Consider the following 24,397-nt stretch of genomic DNA (forward strand, 5'->3'; position numbering starts at 1 on the left):
TCAGAATTTCAATAAATTCTGAGATAAACGTTTTCCTTATTTATAGAAAAGAAGGTAAATGAAGTTTCTCAGGGTCATCTAGCTAACAGGCGGTAACGACAGAACAGACAGGTCCCTATCCGTTTGATTATTACGTGCAAACCTTCATTACACAATGCTGCTTCTTCGGTTCCTTGCTCAGATAAGAAATAAAAATAGTTACCAGCTAATATGCTTACAGAACTTTAGAGCTGTAGTGTTTGCCATATTTCTAGTAATTTGCTAGGTATCATTAGCCCTGTTTTACAAATGAGAAAAGCTGGACCCAGGAAGATAGCATGACTCACTCAAGGTCACATAATTAGAAAATGGCAGAGCCAGGAGTGAAATCCAAGATAAATGACTCTTAATCCAAACCATGTTTGACTAAGGTCAGACATTAACCAGCTACCAGGCTTGAAATTAGATCATCGCCATAAAGATTATTCAAAGAGAAATAGACTGAATCCATAAGAAGAGATGCGGCACACGTCAGATGAACTCCTTGACGTCTTCCACAAATTACTGAATGGCTGCTCTGAGCTAGGCCGTTCTAGTGCCCGGGATAGAGTAGTGACTAAAAGACAAAAATCACAGGGAGCTTCTAATTCTACAGAGAGAAACAAGGTGGGCGTTGGAAGGGAGGGGCAGGGGAGCTTGCAATTTTAAATAGTGGCCAAGGAAGATGTCCCTGAAAAGGTGTGACATTTGAGCCAAAATAAAGGCGATAAGAAAGTGAGCCACAGGGATATGTGTGAAAAGAACATTCCAGGCAGGAGGGGCAAAGGACTTGAATTGGCAAAGTACTGGCCTATTGCATGAGCAGCTAAGAGGTCGGAGAGCTAGTGGGGGCGGTGGGGGTGTGTGGGCATATCACACAGGGCCTTGTAGGCCAATGTAAAGACTCCGGGATTTACTCAGAGCAGAATGACAACCGTGGGCAACTTCAACAAACCTGTCCGAGGCATTCCAAGTGTGTCTACATCTTCAGTCCAATTTAATCTTGGGCTGTCTGGCAAACAGGTGTTACTCTGTGTCTACCTTGGTACTATTTTATAAAACATGGCCTGTCTAGAGAGCGTTGACAGGTCAACTTCCAGTTTAATAGGCAGCTAACAAATAAAAATGTATTTGGGGCCTATTATCTGTGCTGGGCATTTTAAGAAAAGCATCCAGAGTCACACGTTAGGTCTTTCCCGCACCACCACTGCGGAGGACGGGTGGAGTGAGGCGAGCACGGAGTCAAGGAGGCTGTGGCAATAGTCCAGGCAAGATGATGACGGTGGCCTGGGGGGCAGGAATGGAAAAGGGAGGTAGAGATACAAAGCACCGAGAGGCAGGCTCAGCGAGGCCAGGGCTAGCGGAGACGAGCAGGGTGTGAGCGGGAGGTGCGTCCAGGTCGACCGCCAGTGCCGCGGCCGGGTGGCTGCGTAGATGCCGCCCTCTGCCAAGGACACGGGAAGGAACAGGCCTGCTCGTGCGCAAGGCAAGAACACAAGTGCCGTCGTTCTGATGCGGGCAGTTTCCGTGGAAGGACAGGTCACTAGGACGTGGCCCGATGAAGATTCCTGAAGGTCTTAGGACTTGAGCTGAGACCTGAAAGATGGTCGGGATTTAGAAAAGAGATGGGAAGGAAACGCAGACAGCACTCCGGGCAGGAGAAGGCACGAGCAAAGGCGGAGAAGCGGCGGAGGAAGTGTACGCGTCCCTGCGAGGAGGGGACTGAAGGAACAGGGTGGACAGCATGGTCTCCGGGTGGCGAGGGGTCTGCCTCCGAAACCCTCCGTTCAGGAGGGGAGAATTCTCTATTCCGTAAGGCATCCGGGTCCACTATCGACCAGCAGCCCTAGACGGCCAGTCGTAGTCACCCCGATGATAAATGCCCCGACGATACCGCTGGTGATCGCACATGAGCACTGCTTGGCTGTCACGAGGTCACTGGGCAGCTCCACAGCTCTGCTAGCACCCAGTTCTCCTGAATCCCGCAGCAGCTGAGTATTCATAACCACCGCGCCATGCTTTCTCCAGACTCAAGTTTAACACTGTATCTAAACTGATTTCATGTCGCCATGCAGCTTTTACTGTTCTTTTAAGTTAAACTAAATAAATTCTATAATGAATGTTTCATCCTGTTGGTATGAAACAAAACAAACTTTTAGTCTATACTGTATTTTCAAGCTTATCAGGCACTATACTAGTCACATTTTGACTCCATCCAAATAATATAGAACTTAAAAAATTAATACTTAATTTTGAAACATCACTTGCTGTTTATCCCTAAATTATTGCATGCAGCGGTGGAGTACATGTAACGTCTTCTCAAGCTCGCCGCGGGAAACAAATATACAAACCAGAGCATTAGCTACAGTTATGTATTTGCCTGAAATACATTCGCGTTTCTCCCCTTCGTTTCCCCTTGGCAACAATCAAATCCCTAACAGCTCTGATAATTCATCATTTCTCGCTTCAGTGCCACCCTTGAAAACAAAGCCATCCTGTGCGACTGTGCATGTCATTATGAGCCAAGGCAGGTCCCAGGTGAAAGGAAGCTCCCATCGCTCCCAATGAGCGATTTCAGGAAACGCTGCTTCTCCTATAATATAACTGGAAACTGCGAGCTCGTGTCAGTTACGGGGCAACCTGCTAAACACCTGTCGAAAACAACAACAAAAAGGACCACGCCTTCCTTCCTTCCCTGTGATTTTAAGCTGCCTCTCGTCTTACAGCTCGATCTGTTTCACTCCCGCTCTGCCTTACACATTACACAACTTCCATACATAAATTTTCCCAGGCCTCAGACACAACGAAACTGCATTCCTATCTTACTGCCGAAATATGCATCCCAGGAACACATTCCTTTTGGTGTTCTCCCTCTGTTCAATGCGATCTCAGTTTTGCCGTTAATTGTGCTCTAAATTCTCTGAAATGTACCTCGGGGCCTAGACCACTAGGAAGCAAGGTGGGCAGGCAACCCCGCAGAACGTCGCAGGGACGGAGGCGAGGCAGGCGCTCACTCCTGGGAAACTGCTGGGGGGGAGTAGATTTCTAGCCTAACAAAAACAAGCCCCGTTCTCCCCTCCTGCCCAGAACTTCGGGTGCTACATATATACATAGATTCAATAGCCCGCGTGACACGGGACTCCAAAGGCTTTACCAAGGATTCCCACTATGAGCCAATTTAGAAAATCAGAGCAAACGTACAGACGCCTCATGGAATCAGGCAGTTTTTCTGTGTTGTCCATTGATAAATCTGAATCTCCCACAACAGTGCCCAGCCCAGAGGAGGTGCTCCACAAGGATTTGCGAACAGACAGATTTCACCGGGGGAGCCGTTACACAAAATTCTGTGTCTCAGGCATTGAGCGTGAGTCCCTTCCACTCGCTGCTCTTCCGCAGGTCTGCTAATTCTCCATTCCCGGGTCACCGCTGCGAGAGCCGAGCGCGGTGGAACATTGAAACAAACAATAAAACATCACATTATGAATTTAGTTTTTGCTTTGTGATTTGAAAGATTTGCCGTTAAACACTGATTATCTGCACTTCAATTTCTGGCGTATCCCCTTATTTTGAATGACAGTTCACTAGGCAGCCTTCAAATCAGAGAACTGAGCACATATAAAAGTCTACCTCATTGCACATTGAATTCAAGAGACCGCTTCCCATTGAGGAGCCAGGTGATTATTTTTCTTTTCAATGCTCATTTCCATTTCTTAAACTTGTGTTCTTACCTGGTCGAATCTTTGGTCATTTACTTTTTTTGCACATTACACAAAGGAACACATTAGACTGGGCATCCTCTTGTGGAACAACTGAACAAATTATAATCAGGAGAGACTTTTTTGTTTTAACAGCCAAACATTGGTCAACTGACAAGTCACACAGTTAATATTATGATCAAATCTCCTCATTCAGCATAGAAGAGGAACTAGATTATTTTTTATTCCGTCGTCTTCTAAGCTGAAAACACTTTCTGTCATTTTGGATGCTTCCAGTAAAGTGATGAGAGACAGACCAATTTGGATATTTGTCCCAGGACAGCTTTCTTCTGACCATCAGTTAAAATATTAATAATGAGGAGGTGAGGGGAAAAGGGACCCGTTATTTTGAGGACTCAGATGGTTTCAAGGTTCCTTTTGAGCTTATGACGCTGAATGGTTCTCAAACGCCTTACCTGTCCATAGCCTCGGGGACACTCCACTACCTCTGAACTGCTAACTTGTATCCTGAAGTCTGGAGGCAAAGCCCAAAATAGGGCCTAATTAATCAAAATTTCTCCCGAGCTCCAGGTCCAACCTAAAATAAGTGAATGAATGAATGAATTAATAATAAATATTATATGCTTTTTCCTAATATTTGTTTTATTTTGATAAAGAAACATTTAAAATTTCTCAAGAACAAATAAAATTGGTGCTCCAGGAAATTCCACAGCATCTCCCCCGAATCTTCTCCATCGATAAGGTTGCATCTCATTGCCAACAAACTGTGTTTTCCCTAAACCTAACGTAAATGTGTAGAAACCGTTTTTCTTGGTTTTGCTACCCACCTGAGGCTGCTGTTACCTCCCCTCCATTCAGCAGCCAGCCTGCACTCAACGCTGCTCGGGCTCACCTACTGCTCTGGCTCTGCTCCTCTGCAGCACTAAGGGTCTTCTCCCCACGGCGCCTCTGCTTTCCTACTGATCTACTAGTGATTTGATTTAGGTTTGAGGCGATTTGGATGCATTTCTTACCGCCCACACACAGGCACACACACACTTGTGCACACAGGCGTTTTAACACAACAGGAGTTTTACTGTGAGCTGCCAGGAGGGGTCATAAAAGGAGCTGCGTCTCATAGCTGATTCCTCTTGGAAAGGGTCCCGCAACATCATTTTCATTAAAATAACAGAAGATGCTTTTGAAAGCTATTCTCCATAATGTAAATGGGCAACATGAGACAATCTCATCCACAGGGAGAGGAAAGGGAATTCGACACAATGTAGGGTCCTTTCTAATCTTTCCACCTAGGCTCCGCCCCTTAGAAACCTGCTCAATGAATATTCATGAGCTTTCTATTCATATTAGTACCTGGCTTCTCATGAGCGAAAAGGAAAACATTCAGAGAATCTGTGCTCTTCTTCCAAACCCCAACTTTCTTAAAATTCCCAATATGATTCTGTCGTTATCAGAGTCATCTGCCTCTCCTCAGCTAATATTTTACGGAGAATGTACCCCATCCCCAGCACAACCATGCGTTTAGCTATCACGGGGACACTGAGCTGGGCTCCTCCCCATACATAAAATGCTCATCCTTACACATACGCCGCACCTCCACTGTCCCTGGCACTGTCTGATGCACTTGTTTACATTCTACCTTGTGGGAGGAGGGAGGCTGATACAAAATAAAACAATTTACCGGAGCAGTAAATGCTATGGATTAAATAAAACGTTTTTGTTAGAAAGTGACAAATCGAGGTGGATGGATCAAGAGGGACAGTATTATGCAGAGTCCAGAAAAGGTCTCTTTGGAGAAGTAACTTCTGAACTGAAACTTGAAAGATGAGAAAGATCAGGCGGAGAGATTTTTAGGCAGAAAGAGTGGCAAGTGCAAAGGACCTGAGGCTGCGAGGTACCTGGTGCCCTCTCTTCCCTGAGATCCTGGAATTACCCCGGAATCTTCCGACTAGGATGTCCTCCTCGCTCAGGCTGTCCTATATGCTCATTTTCCAGTCTCAGCAGTATTCGGATGCTCAACTAGTCTGAAATTATCACAGACTTCATTTTAATACTACGTACTTGACCTTCAAGGGCCTCAGAAAGAAAAAGCAATTCAAAGCAAGCCTGCACCCCCACAGGATCACTGCTGAGCCCACTGTCCAACATGTCACTGTTCCTCCTCTAAGAGTCCATGGGATACACTCCATTGGATTTAGTGCCCAGAAACTACAGTTCTGAAAACCTGTTTCCTTTCATGAGCCAAATGAATGACAAGTAATAATCTATCCTGTTTAACCTTTTTACTTTGGCTGCTGGCGCCCCAGAGCTAGAATGTAGCGCTCCTGCTACAGTAACAAATCCCACCCACGGTTTGTGGCGTGTCCACCCCTCCCCCCATTTATTTCTCTCTGTGGTTTCTTATCTTTAGTTTGTTTCATTTTCATTGCCCTGTGTGAAAAGTGCTTTTATTAAGCTGCCTGGAACCTCTGGGAATAGGTGATGTGTAAATCATTAATCACGAGTGCTTTCTAGACAATCACAAGTAATTTCCTCATTGCAAAATCCAGCGTGTCGCCTTAGTCCTATTCTTACCCTCTCTGCCACGTGACACAGCCTCGCTGCGCCTCTGCCTTAACCCTGCCTCTCCTCTCTGATATTTTCTGCAAGATCAATATATATATGAATAAAATTGGTTTAAAACAACACCTCCTTGGTTTCATGGCATACTACAGTATCTTCATTCTCTTTTTAACACTTTTTTTTCCATTCTGGTCATCTCATGTATGAGTGTATATGTGTGTGTGCATGTGTGTGCATGTGTGTGTCTGTGTGTATATATATATATAAAATCATGCATTTTAGTTTCCTTCTTTCCCCACAAGCCCGGGATTCTATTCTAGGCTCTCAGTGCTCTCTACACATTTTCCTTTGGCAATCACCTTCTACTGTCACCTCTCAGTAAAAGATTTTCAAATTTTATTTCTAGCCCCGGCCTCTCTCCTGACTTTGCATTCCAAATTCCTGCAACCATCTGAAGCTCGGCGTTAGAATGAGGTCTTGAAGTTCTTTACCCTCCCAGTCCCTAAATCTCCCCCCAACATCTCTGCCAAGTGTTTGTCCACCAAGCATCTGACAGCAAACTTACCACCTTTCAAGGCAGCCCATCAAGTAGCCAGCAGTGAGTATTAAAAAGATATTTCTGATAGAATGGCAACATATACCCCTATGACGTGTGCCCACTGGTCTTAATGCTCTTCTTATGAGAAAAATCAGAGCTGAGACACACTAAATGCCAAATGTGTGCCAGGGGCATTGCCCGTATCATCTCCTTACAAGCCTGCCGTGTGCTTTTACTATTCCCATTATATCATTGTGGCAACTTAAAATTACTCTAATTATTTCACATGGCCCTCCTCCAAGTTGAAACACTCCTATTTTCTGGGGGAGCCACTCTACTCCAGGTTTAGAAAGGACACATTCCTCCGATCGCTTCTGCTCTGAATTATTGGTTTTGGGTAAGTTTACCATCTGCATCAAACACCTTCAACCATGGTGTGCAGAAAAAAAAGTTCACATTAGCATGCCAGTTGTGGTTTGAGTATGCAGAGTAGGACAGAACTGTCCCCAGCTTCATTCTAGGCCCTGTGTGCCTCTATTGACAGAGCCGAAAACCACACCTGCTGCTTTCTCCTGCATCCACCAGGCTTTGGGCCAACAGCCCGCTGAACACCCGCTGGAACTGAGGGACAGGTCAAGCCATTTCCCAAGTGAACTCAGCTTAGCCCCCCCACCTCTGCACCAGTTTGGTTTCTCCAGATCTTAGGAGCATCTGTACCACCCAGACGCAGGCTCAGATCCTCCATGTGAACTTTAAGGGTCTCTTATATCTTTCAAGTCTCACTGGTGACCAAACCCAGAAAGCTCGGGGTCAAACATGTTCTCACAAGGTCACCTTCGTATTACCTTAGGCTGGGCCTTTTGCCGGTTCCTCGCAGCTCAGGCCTGGGCACCTGAAATCCTGTTCCTGCCCGCCTACCCCCGCTGCACAGAACCGAAGGGGCGCTGCCCCCCCCCCCGATTCCCTACTTACACAGCCCCCGGTGCTCCGGTTCTAGCTCTTCCCCTCGATGCTGACGCCCGCCAGGACTGTCTCCTTTCTGGCCTTCCCACTGTAGGCTTTCCTGTCTGTGCTCTACACCTCTTCTGGAAAACTATGCCGAAAACAAGCTCTGTTCTGCATTTTCCTAGCTCTGTGCCTTTCTTTATTTACACTGTCCTTGAGCCTGGAAGACTCTTTTTTTTTTTTGCCTGTCAAATTTCTGTCTTTCAATAATTTAAGCAAATGTCACAAGCTCTATGAAACCTTTGCCAGATCTGGCCATCTGAAATTTATCTGCCGCTCCTCGGTTCTCACAGCATTTTCTCTGTCTCCTAAAGTATAATAGTAACAGCAATTTACGTGCCTATTTCTCCCTTCAGTTAGTTTTGGGGCTCCCTAAGCCTTGGCTGTGTCTCACGTAATTTTTCTCCGCCCAGTTACGGTAGGACTCCAACGAGTCGCATTAATTTTGAACCAGAAGGCAGGAAGCAGAGGAGGCGAGGAAACCATGAAAACGCGGGCATCTGCCGCAAACACTTGGAAAACAGGCCAACAGGCCGATTGACCGGGGCACCGAAAGACCTCTCTCCTCCCACTGTTTCCGCGGGCCCCTAACTTGATTTTTTGGATGGCACCGTCTGAGCTCTGCTCGCCAGCACATGACCCGCTCCCCCCGAGGTCTAACCAGACCAGAACTCTCCTGGGGCCCGTGGTGAGAGGCCAACATACCGACTGCCAACTGATTCTGTTGGAATCAGCAGCTTCACAGAGGAACCACTTTCAGTGACCGTACTAAGCAATAAATGTAACTTCCCTTAAAAATAATCTTAGTGACAATTAACAGACACGCTTCTCCAAGCATGCATGTCACTCCCCAAAGTCTTAATAAAGAGTTTAGACATGTAGTCAATGAACTGCCCCGCTGCTCAATAAAACAAAGCTCAGCGTGTGCATTTATTCAGCGCCAGCCGTTTAAAGCAAAATGTAGAACTCTTCACATCACAAAAATAAAGTACATTTTATCTAAGATGAAATTTAGAAAATATTTGGAACAGATTTTTTTTTTTTAATCAATGTGATTGAGTCTTGTTATCACCTACAAGAATTTTTAATTATTTACCATAACCTGTGTGAGGTCAGGGCAAGTGCTCCACATATTTTCCTTCCTGGAGTCAACATTTTTTTAATGAAATTCTACCTCACAAAACACTGCTTGCATTACTCAGACATTCAGTCAATGAAATTACTGAATTAATGGGGAAAATTGCCTTCTTAAGATTAGGTCACATGAATTCATAAGACTGGAAGTGGTTACATAATACAGCAGAGTTATATAATAATGTATTGAATGATGTTATACTTTAAGATATAATGAGTTTTCAGCTCGTGTTCTGAGCCCGGCCTTCCTGCGTTTTGCCTGACTTTTCTTCTTATATCTTTGGAACCTCCCCTTGTATTGGAAAGTGTGTACCTTTTCCTTCTAGGCCCTTGGCTGTGATCACACAGGCCTCAGTCAGTGGCTTCCTGCTATCAACCCACAGACAGAAGGGGAGACACACACACTCAGACACTGACACATAAAATCATCTTTTCAAAATAATATACTTCGGAGACAAGCCTAGTGTACAAGGATTTTTCTATCTCCTTGTTTTCAGCATTAAAATGATATATAAATATATTCGCCAACGAAATCCATCATTTATTTAAGTATAGGTGGGTCATTAGACGTTGGGTTTACTAAAGGCAATTTAGTCCAAAATATTTCTTCAGCAAAAATGCAGATTACTAGACGTGAGCCAATAAGGAAACCGTGGGCTCCCATTGCTTGAATCAAAATTGCCAACATTATTTACTCATAATTTAGCAGAAATATGACAATCAGGTCAGTTTATTTCTGACTACCAGATGAGAACAGAACAGCATTTTTTTCCCAGACAGATTTAACATTTGAATTCCTGATACGTCTTACATTTTAGGCAAAATACTATATAACTGTCCTAAAATTATAAAAACACAAATACTTATTTTACGAAAATTGTTAGACGTATAAAAAATGGATACTCTTTCCTCTTCAATTTATCTATTTAGAAATAATACACATAATAACAACAGAGAAAGGGAAAAATCCAATGTCTAGCTTCATCCACACAACAGTAGGGAGAAGATAATACTCCAGTTCACTGTGGAGTATCTAACAAATTTAGAGTATTTAATACTCCAATTCAAAATATAGCATTCAGTTAGCCGTAACAGCTTGTAGATTATATAGGTCATTGTTTTGTTTTATAGCTTGTCTATGCTTTATTGCCCTCATAAAAGATGTTCGTTTGTCCTTTGCTTTTATCTAGTGAGTCCCGATCATGTTAAACTCACAGGCCACAGGTAAAGTGCTGTGTGGTATTGCCAAGTAGAAATAAACTGGGAAAGAAACAAATTCGCAGGTACAGTTATCTCATAACAGCCCAGCTACAGGGTTAATGACAAGCTAGTTAATTTAGTGGGTGAAATGAGAGTTAGTTAATTCATTATTGCATATAGCCAGAGTAACTCTATGTTTACAACACTTTGCTAGGAAGGACTGAAGTCTTCACCCTGGCTTAATAAATGATATCAAATCTTCCCCTATCACGATAAATCTGGTAGTTGCTAGATCTGGAGCTCATCCTAGTGATTACAACAAATAGGTGTTGAAATGGTTTTCTTTCTCTTAAAAAAAATTATCTGGAAAGAGTACTCTGGATTTATGGCCAATTTACTATATTGCAAAATGATTATTATTAAAGAAGCAACTGTAGTAGTGCTAGGAGAAAACTTTATAATGTTTTTACTGCACGGGAAATGTGGATCCTAAGGAAGGTGGGGGATCGCTCTGTCTCCCTTGGCTCACCCTCTGACCCAACATTTTAATATACCTTTAATGATATTATAATGATCACTCAGGGAGGCCTTTACGTGAGGGGGAAGGCACAGCACACCTGCATGTATGTTTTCTTCACTGTAAGGAGGGAGATCTGGGAGCTGGACTGGGTTCACAGAGGGGTTAAGCCTCCTGTATTTTGTTGTGTGCTCGTGGTGGGGGTCCTTAGATCATGCACCAGCAGGGCCATGTCTTGGTTCCCCTTCCCCTTATCTGAGCCTCTGCTCAGCAGCATTTGCTAGGGGTAAAGACCTCTACACGTTGAGATCAATAAGCCTGGAAATGCTAAGCCCTAAGGAGATCCTTGAATATTGCTCCCAAGGTGTACTTAGTTATGACTTGTAAAGTTAGCATGACCAATGCTCGCTAGACAAATGCAAAACAACAGGAAGCTGAAGAAGTTTATATGGGAACTCCTTTGGAAAAAGGCCATATTGAATGAATTTTTGCATGCAAAAATCCTATCACAGAGCCTGGCACATAGTAGGTGCTCAAGAATGTTTATGAATGAATAGTGTAACTGGTTGGTTAAACAAGCTGGTCAGAAAAGGGTAACGCAACAAACACACAGGCAGCAAGTTCAACATTAATAAGGACCATTAGTCAACACAAATACTGGGAAGAAATTAAAATCCCGTCGAGGACATCACCTACACAATGTTTCTTGGGTTTATTTTAATTATTTAATTCTAGCACAGTAACTAACAATCTCACAGTGATTGCATATCTATGAAGATTTAGACTAAATTTTATAGACTAAATTTCATTGAATCCTTCAACATTGTTGAGGTATGTGTAATAAGCCTTCAATTTTACAGGTAATGATACCAAAAAGCTCAACAAAGTTAAGGCTAAATCCTGGTTATTTGAATTCAAAAACTGGGCTTTTTATTTTTTATTTTATTTTACTTTGACCAAATTACATTCTCTGCTTTCAACGTCCCTTCCTTTCGAGGGCAATTTTCCATAGTCTTTTTCACATTCTCTAAATTAAATGACATAGGTTGCTACTTTTCATAGAGCAGACTTTCAAACAGCTGTTGGTTTTTATTAACTGAAGCCTGAAAGAGTAGAATTGTTGAGGGAAACAGGGTGGGGACATAGGGTAGTCTTCCTAGAACCAATATTGACTCATAAAATCTCTAGATTAGATACTTTCATAATGCACCAAATACAAGCTCCCACCTCTCACCGAGTCTAAAAATAAATAGGAACAGTGTTGTCGACTTCCGCAAAAGAGTTTTCACTGGATTTTACTCACTATGCCATTTGGAAGACCCAAGATAACTGAAGAAATGAAATAAACATTTACCCGCTCATTTCATTTATGTCATAATTTCCCTTGGGTTGCGTCTGCTTTATTGTAATGCCAAGGCTCTTAAATTTTAACCTTTGTATTTCAATAGCCAATCAGCAGTGCTGTGAAAAGTCTGTGACTTTATACAAGGAAGTAAATATTTGCTTTGTGAAACATTGTCTATAATAAAATTGTCTATAAAAAAATTATGTTTATTGACACAGATTTTTTAAAAAATCTCAAACACAGAGTTTAAGAAATTTAGAGAGATTTTAGATGTTTATTACTCATGCTAGAATCTCAGGTATGAAGCATTTATATTATTTAATTTTTAGAAGCCTGCACATCTAGTGAACAGTGGAGAAAACAGCAAGAATGCAAATCCAGTCCTAACTGAAACGAGAGTTTGTGTTCCACCGCAACTCACTGCTTCTCCTCTGGGGCCTCCCATTCACTAGGAATTCCAGGCCCGTTGATTCTGAATTACTGAGGGTTTTACTAGATTGGATAAACTGGAACTAGCAATACTTATAAAATTCTATACTTTCTAGGTAGTTTAATAACTGAGGGACTTTAATAATGTTTTCAAGCCCGGCCGGTGTGGCTCAGCGGTTCAGCATCAATCTAGGATCCAGGAGATGGATGTTTGATTCCCGATCAGGGCACATGCCTGGGTTTTGGGCTCGATCCCCAGTGGGGGGCGTGCAGGAGGCAGCCGATCAGTGACTCTCTCATCATTGATGTTTCTGTCTCTCTCTCTCTCTCCCTCTCCCTTCCTCTCTCTGAAATCAATAAAGACATATTTAAAAAAACAATAATATTTTCAAGCTAAATATTTAAGCTTCTGAAGCCAAATTTGTCAAAAGTCATGAAATTAAAAGTGTCAAACCAGGAGCTTACGAGAGCACTGAATTATGTGAAGCACTACAGACATGGACCTCATTAAGACACTAGATTCTTACCTTTTAAATATTTACATTTCACCTACAGCTTAAAACTTGAGATATGATTCTTATTGGACATGGTTTTATAATTAAATGTAACCGATTTCATTCTGATGAGACATTTCAAGATAGTTCCTCCTATTTCAGACAGGACCTCCACCTACTCCCATGTTTCCTTTCGATTTCATTTATTTCAAGAAAACTCAGAAGGTCTATACCATTGGCAACTGGCAGAAACCATCCATGAAAATCAGGAAACTCCTCATGTACAAGCACTCTCAGTGAGGTGTGAGTATGTGTACACGGTGCCCGAACAGAAAGAGGGCACACCCCACTCTGAAGGGCTTCTGGGCTTCTGAAAGGAGCTGTGCCCCTGGGAAAGCCAGGCACGGGCCAGGCGGCAGGTGTCGTGGCCACCACAGCGCCCAATGCCGTGGCTGGTCCATCTCCAGCCTCTGACAGTGTTTGCGCTACTCCAGCTGAGCTGGAGTCTGACTCAGCCACAGTGAACTCTGCAGCCTTTGCCACACGTCTGTCAGTAAGCATTTCTTTTGTTTGCTTTTTTAAAAAAAAAAAATTAAAAAATTAACATTAGCACTCAAATAAATAATAATGTACCAGAATACCAATGAAAAAATGGGCAAAAGACTTGAACAAGCCATCCATAAAGACAAATTTTATTTTCTTATACGGATGTCAAAAATTTAATTAGAATTTTTATTAACCAAAGACATAAAAGTTTGAGAAATATAATTTTCACCTATTAAGTTAGCAAAGGTTTTTTAAAAGATGATAAATTAAAACGTCCATGAAACGGATTATTTTTGCAGTCACTAAATTGTATTAAAAATGCCAATTTTAATTTCTTGGGAAATACCAGCAAAGTACTGTTAATTTTTTTAAAAGCAAGTAGGAAGTTCTACAATATGATTCTAACGCTTTAAAAAAAAAGGTCCATTTACACATAGAAAATGAACTGGTGGTAAACTTCCCAGTATTTTCAACAGCAGTGCCTAAGGCACTGGGATAATTATAAGTACTCAGTTCACGGCGGACACGTTAGGAGGTGGGTCTTTATCTCTAGTGTATATACGAGGAAACGGAGGCTCTTGGTAACGAAACTAATAAATGGAGGGGCCAGGACACAAGTTAAGGTCAGCTTGACCCAAAGCTTGTGTTTATCACATCCATGCTTCCCCACAGGCAACTTAAACTTTCAGTTCTATATAATATTTCATCTGTTCCGGGGGATCTAAAATGAGCATATATTGCTTTTGTAACTTGGAGACAAATCAATAATATAAATGTTTATTAAAAACATGCATATTCACAAAGTGACAATTCTAAAAACCACTTCCTCAAAAGATGTAGGACCATGGACATGATCTTTAGGACCTCAAACCAGTGTGTTTGGTAATAAGCATTCTTTAAAAAGAGACAGAGAGAGAGAACAGTGGACACTCATGGACAACAGTGTGGTGACCGCAGGGGTGGAGGGGGAGGGGTGGAGGCGGGAGAGGGCACAGAGGGGATAAATGGTGATGGGGGGGAAAAAGTAATCCCAAATCTCGGAAAACTTCTGTGAGCCATGTCAATTGTGCAAAATGTATCCATTTAATAAATGCTTATTTAACACCTGCCTTCTGCCCGATTTTGTGCTGGCACAGTGGCAGGGACCACAGTCTAAATGACTTTCTTTGGCTAGTAGGAAAGTCTTTGAGGGATATGTGGAGATGAAAAGAGACAGGGAAGCTGAGAGTATCCGTCCATGGAGCCCTAAAAGTTCTGGCTACCTACATCAAAGGATTGTTTAACTTTTTCAGCTTTCCATAAGAACTTATAATATATCTGAGGACCCCAGACACCCCTCTGTCATACAATTTTAAGCCAGTAAATGGATTCATACTTAAACTGCAGTAATCAAGTGAAATAAGTGCTTTTTAAAGTCACACAGGGCTATTCGCATCTACCGGGTACACAGCGGTCCTTGCATCTGCGCGTCTGGGCGGGGCGGCACCTTCGCGAGCAGAGCTGGACTGTCAGAAAAGGGCTCTCGGCAGAAAGGCCGCTGAAGGGTTCCCATCCCTCTGGGCCCCCTCCTTCTTGCCCATGCCCACTGTCTACTTTTCTAGAAAAGCCCACGCCTTCCAGCAAATTGGCTTCTACTACGAAGGCCATTGTCGCTACAACTGTAGACTAGCAGGTAAATGCTGTCTTACTTTTTAGGCTGAGTCAACTAGAATTTCTGTAGATTCAGACGTAGCTCTGGCTGATACAATAAGGTCACATTAACTCTCCTTGTAACTCCCTTCATGGGGACTCAATACCAAGGAAGAGCTAAGGAACCGGAGCAAAGGGGTAGGAATTGGCCCAACACCTTACGTTGTCTGTTCTGTGAATCGGGTGGTTTTCGTGCCGTTTCAGGCTACAATTCGAGAAGGCGGAGCGCCCATGGTTCTGAGACCAGGTGTCACGCCCTGTTTAATAAATGATACCGTCCAATTACTTTGTAATAATAAACACTTGTTTTTGTCTTCTCATCTCCGAAAATCACAAACCAACTACCCTCCCCCAGTTCCTCTCGATTCAGCTTTTAAGATCATAAAAACAGGGAATAGATCTACTTTCCCACAACTGTGCTAATTACTGTTTTAGTTCATGCTAACAGAAGAAATAGCTTAATAATAGTAAATTAACTGGAGAAGGTCAAACCGTTCCTTCTTTTGAATTAATGAATACAAGTCACGGCTTTATTAGAGTTTAGTGCTATCATGTGCAGTTGTTGGATAAATGCTACTCTTACTACAAAGAACTTTAGAAACAAATGTTTACTTCAAGTGTTTCAGAGTTTTCAAGATTAATACACATTGTGTCTAGCGGCTAGGAAACCAGGAGGAAAACATTTGCCCTTACAAGAGTAAAAATTGTTTCTCATTTGTCCAATTAAATGATTTTCGGAAAGGGTTCATCAGCCCGGAAAACCAGTATGAATGAACGCCGGAAATGCAGAGGACATCCAGTCTCACAAATGCTCATTCCAGCCGGGGACCAAACTCTATCATGTCTCTCTGTTACCTGCGCTAGCCATCCCACGGTGGAAATAATCTCGCCGTAAAACAATGTAAAAAATGAACGGGCTACGGGAAGCTTGCAAAGTTCTCTAGACAAACCTCCCAGGGCTCTTAAAAAAGGAAGCATTTATCCAAGGGTCCTGGAGGGCAGGAGAGCCGTGCCGGGAGCCCGGGGCGGCCTCGCCGAGGGACTCGCACTGTCCCAGGTGAGCGCGCGTCCCCGCGGCCGCCGGAGCCAGAGCGCAGGGCGGGTCCCGGCCCCGCGGCCCCGGCGCCGCCTCCGCGGCCGGCGACTCGCGGGGATGGAGCAGCCGCCCCGGGCGAGCTGGCGGCAGCCTCGGGCGCTCGGCAGCCGCGCCCGCCGAGGCCGGCGCCGTCCCTCCGCCATCCGCAAGCCCTCCGACATTTTCCACGGAGACCGGGAGGTAGCGAGAAGCGGAGGGAACGGCCGGGTGGTGCCGCAGCGCAGGAGCCCAGGGAGAGGGAGGCTGGCGAGCGCGCGGCTCCGAGCCCGCGGGCCATCGGGCACGCAGCGCCATCAGCACCCGGCGCGGGAGCCTCGGGGACACCCACGCGGGCAGCGGCCGGGCTCGGGTGGGCGTTCCTCCTCCGGGTGCCCTCGCGGCGGGGAAGCCACCCCGAGCCGGGCACACGGGGGCCCTTCCAGCTTCGACTCAGGGGCGGGGAAGGAACAAAAGGGCCCCCACGCCCGCAAACACGGATACCCCCGACGCTGCAGGGACGCGTTTCTGCAACCCCATCTTCCCACCTTCCCCACCTGAACGGCGCGTCCTCCCCAAGCCCAAGAAAGAAAAAACACCGCCCGAGGGGGCCGGGCGACTGGACACTGTTCATTTCACATTCGGTTTTCTAACCACCAACCGGAAAAAGCCCGCAGGACCTCTCGCCCCCGCGCGCCCCCGCCGCCCCGGCCCGGCCCCTCCGCGGGTCGCCCGGAGGCGCGCGGCTGTCCTCCAGGGACCGGCCGCGGCTTCCCCGGCGGGCAGGACACCCGCCCCGCCGCCCGCCCCGCAGCACCCGGGGGGCGGCGAGCGCCCCGCGCCGAGGCAGCGGCGGGATCCAACTTCCCAAGCCCGCGGCGCGGCCCCCGCCCCCCGCCCGTGCGCCCGGGGAGACCCCCGCCCGGCAGCCGCCCCCGCAGGGCACCGGCGCGGCACTCTCCGCCCCCTCCCGCCTTCCTCTCCCTCCCCCACCACCTTTAAAGAAATCCATCCATTGCTGCAAAGCAGACATTTTGCTGTCATTTACTTCGCGCCGCTCGGGGTCGGGGGCAGCATCTCACCCGGGAGCCTGGAGGCGCGGGCCGCGCGCGGGGAGGTCCGGGGGCGCGGGGCCGGGCGGCTCGGTCCTCTAGCGGAGCCTGTGCGCTGCCATCCGTCCAACTTCAGCACCCAGCGGGCGAGGAGAGAGGGAGCGAGCCGAGGACGCCGGGGCGGCGCGCGGGAGCCGGGCGGAGGGAGCGGGGGGCGGGGAGCGCGCGGGAGCCCGGCAGCGCGCATGCGCCCCCGGAGCCGGCTCGGCCCCTCGCGGGGCTGGGTCCGAGGTGCCGACGGCCCCCCCGCGCCGGGCGGCGTGAGTCACGGCCCCGCCCCGCCCCGCCCCGGGCGGCCAGGCCCCGCGCGCCCGCCGGGGTCCCGCGCCCTGGGCGCGCGGGGTCTCCGCAGGGGATTCGGGCTCCGGAGCCTCGCGTCCGAGCTCCGCGGGGGTCTTGGAGACCCGAGAGGCGACCGGGGAGAGGCCACGGCGCCCAGGCTGCTCCAACTTCAAGTTCGCCCGCAGCCCGAGTCCCCGCGTCCTGCGCCCCGGGGTGCCGCAGCCGGGCGCGCCTTTAGGGGACGGCGCGGCAGACCCGGGGGAAGCAGCGGGGGGTGCGCGGTGCGGGCGGGGGGCTCAGGAAAGCCTGGAGTTCTGCACATCTTGTTTCCCAAAGGCTCGGCTCCGTGGAGAGTTCTCCACTTTGTCGGCGTCGGCGCCCAGAAACCCGAGCATGTTCCCCAAGAATTATTTTCAGGGGCCCTGTGGCCTGGGGCTCGGGTTCGGTGGTTTCAGGCGTCCGGACCCCTGCAGCCAGAGTTTTGAGTGAGGGGCGAGAGCCTTGAGTTATCCACGGGGGTGCTGCGGCCCGGGGCCTGCAGCCTCGCATCCTTGGGGACAGGGACAGCTCCGTGCCGTCGGGTCGGATGATGGTTCCCTCGCAGAAGCCGAGCCTCGCTCGTCCGGAGGCGCTTCGGGTGCTCGGTGCGCCCGGGCGCCAGCCTGCGTCCCCCGCGACGGGACGAGCGCTCGCGACCGTGCATTTCGGAAGCGGGTCCCTCTTCAACTGTGTCATCTGTGGGGCAAGGGGCGAGCCCCTGGCAGGAATGATTAGGCTCCTTTCTTAGACCCATTTACAGCTGATCCTTTGCTTGTGAGCTCAGGCATCCAAACAGCCTCGGGGCACTTCAGACTCCAGTGAGCGTCCTTCTGCACCCCGCCCCCCGCCTGGAGCTTAACTGTCGGGGTTCGCTCCAGGGCCCCCCTTCTCCAGCTCCCTTAGAGCGCTGGTGCTCCTCCCGGGATTTCCTGCGCCCCGCCGGCCTGCGCGTTGTGCCTTGTTGGTCGGTGACGAGAGAAACTCAGAGGCTGAGAGGAAGAGTTAGGACCCTTTATAGCGATTTGACATCGCCTGGGCGTCGAGGCGCACCCCTCACTTGTACTCGGTAAATTTTATTTTGTTTGTAAATTAATTCATTTGTGTTGGATTTTACAAAAGTGTTGGTCCATGATGCATTCAAAATAAAAGCCCTTAATTTAAAAAATAAAATTATATGCCTAACCGATGGACAGAGACAACAGGGTGGAGGCCTTGGGGGGGGGGGTGCCCACTGGAGGGGGACAATGGGGGGGCAGGGAGACATCTGTAATACTTTCAGCAATAAAGATGGATTTAAAAGTAAACAAGTAAAAATAAAAAATAAAAGCCCTTCACCAAAAATGGTTTAAGCAGCACTGACGTCTACGAAGCTCCCCGATTTCTTCCCCCGGCCCCATCTTGCAGGGAGCTCTTCCATGTCCTCAGTACTTTTGCAGCTGCACTCGAAGGGTAGTTATAATAGTTACTATCTAGTGAAAAGTACTGTGTGCTACGTACTGATCTGTTTTGCATATTTTTCCCCTATAAGGTAGATACTATTATCACGTTTAACAGACATCACAGAGGCAGAGCTCCAGCTGTCCCCCTCCAAACCCGTTCCTCTTCAGATTCTTCCACCTGGTTCTCAAGTCAAAAATTTAGAAGGCATCCTTGTGTGGTCTCTCTTTTTAAAATTAATTTTCCAATGACAGATGCCATACAGTATTACATTAATTCCAGGTGTACAACATAGCAATTCTTAGTTTTGTTTATTTAACCCCCATGTCCAATATATGTTGTCTCCTCCAAAGTCTATCCCCAGTTGATCCACTTCTCGCCCTGTCCATTGCTGCAACCATGGCCCAGGAGCCCCTCCCCTCTCTCAGCTGAACTACTGCCAGAGCCTTCAGCTGGTCTCTTCTCCACCGTCCCCAACCCCCCCATTCTCTGAACAACAGCTCAGCGATCTTCTATGGAAGCGTGGAACAGACTGATGAATCTCAGAGGGAAGGGGGGGGCAGGAGAAATTAACCAAGAAACAGCCCATGGACACAGACAATGGTGCAGTGAAGGCCTGGGTGGGGGGAGCAGGTTGGAGGGGGTCAATGGGAAAAAAAGGGGGGACATCCGCAATACTTTCAACAATAAAGATACATACATACATGCATGCATACATACAGAACCAGACCATGCCACGCTTCTGCTTCAAACTCTCCAATGAATTTTCATCGCGTTTTAAACACAACCCCTAATCCTAACCACAGCCTAGAAGGCTCAGTACAATCTTGTCCTAGCCTTGTCCGCCCTCCCGGACACCATAGCTACGTGTGCTGTAGTCTCTTGGGCCTATTTCTTTTACTCTCTTGAATAAGTCTAGCTTATGCGTGCTGCTCCTCTGTCTGGAATCCTCTGTGCTCAGATCGCTCTGCTGTAGCCTCCTTACTGTCCTATAGGTCTCTGCTCAGATATCACCCACCAGGGCTTTATTTACCTACCCAGTCTCCTCGGGCCCGAGTTCTTCTCTGTTGGATCCCCTGGCTTTATTTTCTGTGAAATGCTTTTCACTATCTGAGTCAGCCTACATTTGTTTACTTGTTTATTAATTTCCTCACCGCCCTCTAGAATTAAGTGGCTCAAGAGCTTTGCCTGTTCCTTTCACTGTTTTCCCTCTAGTGTCCAGAACAAGATTTGGCATCGGCACATAGTACATGCTCAGTAAGCATTTAGTGAGCGAGCGAATAAATAGCACACTTAGAAACGGTATTTATTCTTCTGATGCTTCTAGGGACCCGCATTGTTTCCACCACCCACCCTGGCAAAGACGGCTCCAGGCGAAGCACACATTTCAGCTAGACGTCCGACTCCTGTTCTGAGAACCAACTTTAAAACAAGCATACCCGAGCCGGCCAGTGTGGCTCAGTTGGTTGGGCGTTGTCCTGTGCACCAAGGGGTGCCCAGTTCAATTCCAGGTCAGGGCACATGCCCAGGTTGCAAGCTCACCTCCATTAGGGGGCATGCAGGAGGCAGCCAGTTAATGTTTCTACCTCTCTCTTCCTCTCTCTCTAAAAAAATCAATAAGCACATATTTAAAAACAGATAAAACAAGCATACCGGGTGAAAAGCATACTTCCATGAACTTCCCTAGGTCGTCATAATGGCTGTTTGGGCAAGTTTTTGCACCTATGGCAACTTGGCTATTCTGCCAATAATTTCCTTGCCAAAGTCATTTGTAACCTTTTGGTGACTTTCTCTCATGGTTCTAGTTTGTTGTGGAACCCTTTACGAGCTACTCAGAATCTTCAGTGATAGTGTTCTAGGAACTAGACACGCTGCCTGTGACCTGAATGACGCACAGCTGGGTGGGGCTGACCCCAGCTTTAATGACCTTCAGCTCCCAGAGTCAGATCACTTGCAGCCGGTGTGTGTATCTGGGGCTTACAGACCATCTGCAACGCCAATGACATCAAGTGGTGATGACCACGTCAACAAGTCAATGCGATAAATGTCATTCATGTCTACTATACGCCTGGTATTATGTCTTCAAGCTTTTTGCAAAAAATATGTTATATAAAATTACTACATAGACTCAGAGGCGGGTCTTCGATCATTTTAGCTATGGCGTGCCTTGTCTTTGTGCAGAATTTCAAAGCTCACTGGGCTTCTGGTCCTCGAACAGCTGTGTGGTAACTATGAAAAGCAGCATTTGATCACGATCATTTCCATGCCGTTATGAATGTGTTTTTCAAGGAAAGAGAGTCTGGGTACAGCAGCAGATTTTGGTGTAATGACTTCATAGGAAGGCACGCAGGAGAGTTACAGGCAAGCTCTTTGCAGACAGAAGATGTTGGAGGAGCCCAGAGCATGAAAATATTTACAGCACATTTACTCGTAATTCGGGCTATTTGTCATCATTTGGAGACCTGGGATCTACCCCAGTGAGTCTGGTAGCCTTGAAAGGTTGTTATTTCAGGAAGATTTTATGTAGCATTTTTACACTTCATTCTTTCTTTTCTCACATGCTCATTTTTTTTTTTTTTTTCAATCAACTGTTTTACCTTTGAAAAGCAAAGAGATAGGGAAGACATTTCCTTGAATCTAGGATCCCCTGACTGCTTCATCCAGGCAGATTTCTCCGGAGCGGAGTGTGAAGGGAAAATTAAAATGTGATTGCTTAAACACACTTTTTCTTCGCTTTTAGGAAACAGGGCTTATCATGTTTCTTCAACTGGTTTTAATCAAACCTTAGAGACAGGCTCTTCTCAGGGAGCTGATTTAGATGGGAAATGTTTGTGTTTCCCCATCAATATTTGAAGAAGATAAGAAAAAGGAAGAAAAGGTAACCTGCCTCCCAAACATATTAATTAAGATAAGGAGTTTCATATTTTATATGCACTTTATATTTTAATAAATCATTAGTTATTAATGCTCTTAATGGCTTAACTTACCAGCATTGAACTTAAAAAGCTCAATGTTATTCCTTTAGAATAGCATTAATGTATTTATGTCTCAGCATCATTGGATGAGTTTAAGGAAGCAGATGGAAACAACTTTATGTGATTTTTATTGGTTGCGTCCAATTTTGTATGTCACGCATCCCCACAATGGCCAGACAGTATAGAGTTGGTTTTGAGTAAACCTAAGGAATTTATAAAAGTGATTATTAGATGGATCCTGAATAGTCACATTCTGTTTGGGTTTTTATTTAACTGACCTGCCACATAATGTTGGACAATAATCCTCTGCTCCTCCTTGGGAAATAACAAAATGTTTCTCTTGCCCTGGAGAGCATGATGTTCCACTGTGGCAGTCAGAGACTTTGTGGATGGAGAAAGTTGCAGAATTTAAGGGTCCATGTCATGTTATCTTGAGATCGTTGAAGGTTTCTGGACGATAGCAGCCGGACGGCGGAGCAGGCTTCTGCCTTGTCAGACCTACCTCCAGGCTTTGATGGAAGGAAGGGTGGAGAGAGGCAGAGGTTGGATTTCACAATAGTTTCTCGCATCTTTACCATGTTTTGGTTCATGGCAGAGCTAGTCCAGAGATGTGCAAAGTTAACACAGATCTTTGTGCATGTGGGGAGGGATAGTTTGCTAAGGATGAGTAGTATCTAGAAGGGCCCAGGAGATTAGTTTTTGAGTTCCATATAGAAATATCCTTAAGTTGCAAATCAGAAGATTCATATTCATGTTGCAAAAGTTGTGTTAAAAGTGCTTTGGTTTCTTGATTTTCTGTGAACCCGTTTCACATTGTGTATATGTAAAGTAGTTTGTCATCGTTCCTTATAGGCTCACATAAGTCTTCACATTCAAATGGTACTAGGATTTACCTAATGCCGCATGAGAGCTTATTTAAATTTCATCCATTCAGCCGTTCACCCACTCACCTGAGAAGCTCTTAGAAAGTGTCTGTCCTGGCAGTGGGAGGTAAGAATACAGTGGAGAATATTTTCCCTATCTTTAAGAATTTATAGTCCAAGTGAGATGGGCTTTACATACCTGAAAGGACGAGAGGAAATCAATGAGAGCACTTGGGATACTGTGGTATTATCTTTGTTTTCTTCAGGAGAATGATAAAAACTAAAATTGTTTTATAACTAAAATTCTAAATGGCACAGCATAAAAATTACAAATGATCAAAGTGGCCCATGGAAGTACACACTGAACTTTCTTTGTCTTACATGGGACTAGTTTTGAATGGCTTTGCAGATTTGTAAAGGGATTCAAGGAAGGAGAGATGGAGAATATAATATTCAATTAGGAAGTTACTGTTATATTTTTAGTTGACGGCTACTTAGAAAATATTAGTCACCTTCAATATGCGAGGTGTGTGCAGGGCTCTGTGGAGGTTTCATGGGTTAATCAAAATGTAAGGAGTAGAGGGATGAGTAACACAGTTAGTGGGATCATCCTCGCTCAGTGGTTAGAGATGAGGTGGCCCTTTGAGTGACCTGCAAAGAATGGGGATCATTCGTAGATGCTGAGATGTTTGGGGTGGAAATCACACTGTAGTCGCATGACTCTGAGTTGGTTCAATGAGAATTACAGGACACATGTAGAAACACTTGATTAGTATGGCTTAGTTATAAAACATTGTTCACTTTAAATGTAGATTGAGGCTACACTGTGGTTGGGGTACAGTTAAAATCTCTGGTGTGGCAACTTTGTTTCATCTTCATACCAGCTCTAATCAAGTGCTACTTGTAGTGTGTTGAATACAATTCTGAGGCCAAACTGAGATTAAGCAAGAAAGATTATCAATGTCTGGTAGGCCATTGGTACATTTGTCTAGTATTTGAAATCTCTGTTCTTATAAATTGGGAGTCAAATGATTTTGAAAAAGGGGATTTGTACGTATTCAGGACAATTGTTCTTGAAGAACTCACAAACTGTTATTTTCCCTTTGAAATTGGTATTCTGAGAACAATGAATTCACTTGGTAAATAAGTTGGGATAATGGAAACTGATCTCTACATTTCTTTCTTGGGATTTAATAAATGCATTGGCATATTAAAGGCGTTGACTTGGATTTAAAAAAGCCAAAATAGCTACTAAATATCTGAGAAAATTCTCTTACATATACACACCGCACACACAATTTACATATACATACACACATACATGTGGTATCAGGGTCTCAACCGTATTGATTCTACAATTTAAATGAAAATAAAATTAATGTTAGCTTTAGTTAATCATAAAATCATAAAGAAGTTGTTGAACATAT

At 45.7% G+C, this 24,397-nt stretch overlaps 1 protein-coding gene across 8 annotated transcripts in view; it reads right to left on the minus strand.

Moving 5' to 3' along the window:
- Positions 1-17,509, minus strand: part of RGS17 (regulator of G protein signaling 17) — an 83,702-nt gene extending 66,193 nt beyond the window's left edge. For 5 of the 8 annotated variants that reach the window (XM_081141641.1, XM_081141642.1, XM_081141646.1 and 2 more), the window contains exons 1-2: positions 17,345-17,509; positions 4,190-4,311 (exon numbers count right to left, since the gene is read on the minus strand). In XM_081141641.1, the coding sequence (XP_080997767.1) occupies positions 4,190-4,197 (8 nt within the window). In that variant the 5' untranslated portion in view covers positions 4,198-4,311; positions 17,345-17,509. The remainder of the gene's footprint in view (positions 1-4,189; positions 4,312-17,344) is intronic. The other 3 variants (XM_081141645.1, XM_081141643.1, XM_081141644.1) reach the window with 1 other exon arrangement.
- Between the last annotated feature and the right edge of the window lie 6,888 nt (positions 17,510-24,397).

This window comes from Miniopterus schreibersii (genome assembly GCF_964146895.1).
Source record: "Miniopterus schreibersii genome assembly, chromosome: 6".
NCBI lineage: Eukaryota > Metazoa > Chordata > Mammalia > Chiroptera > Miniopteridae > Miniopterus > Miniopterus schreibersii.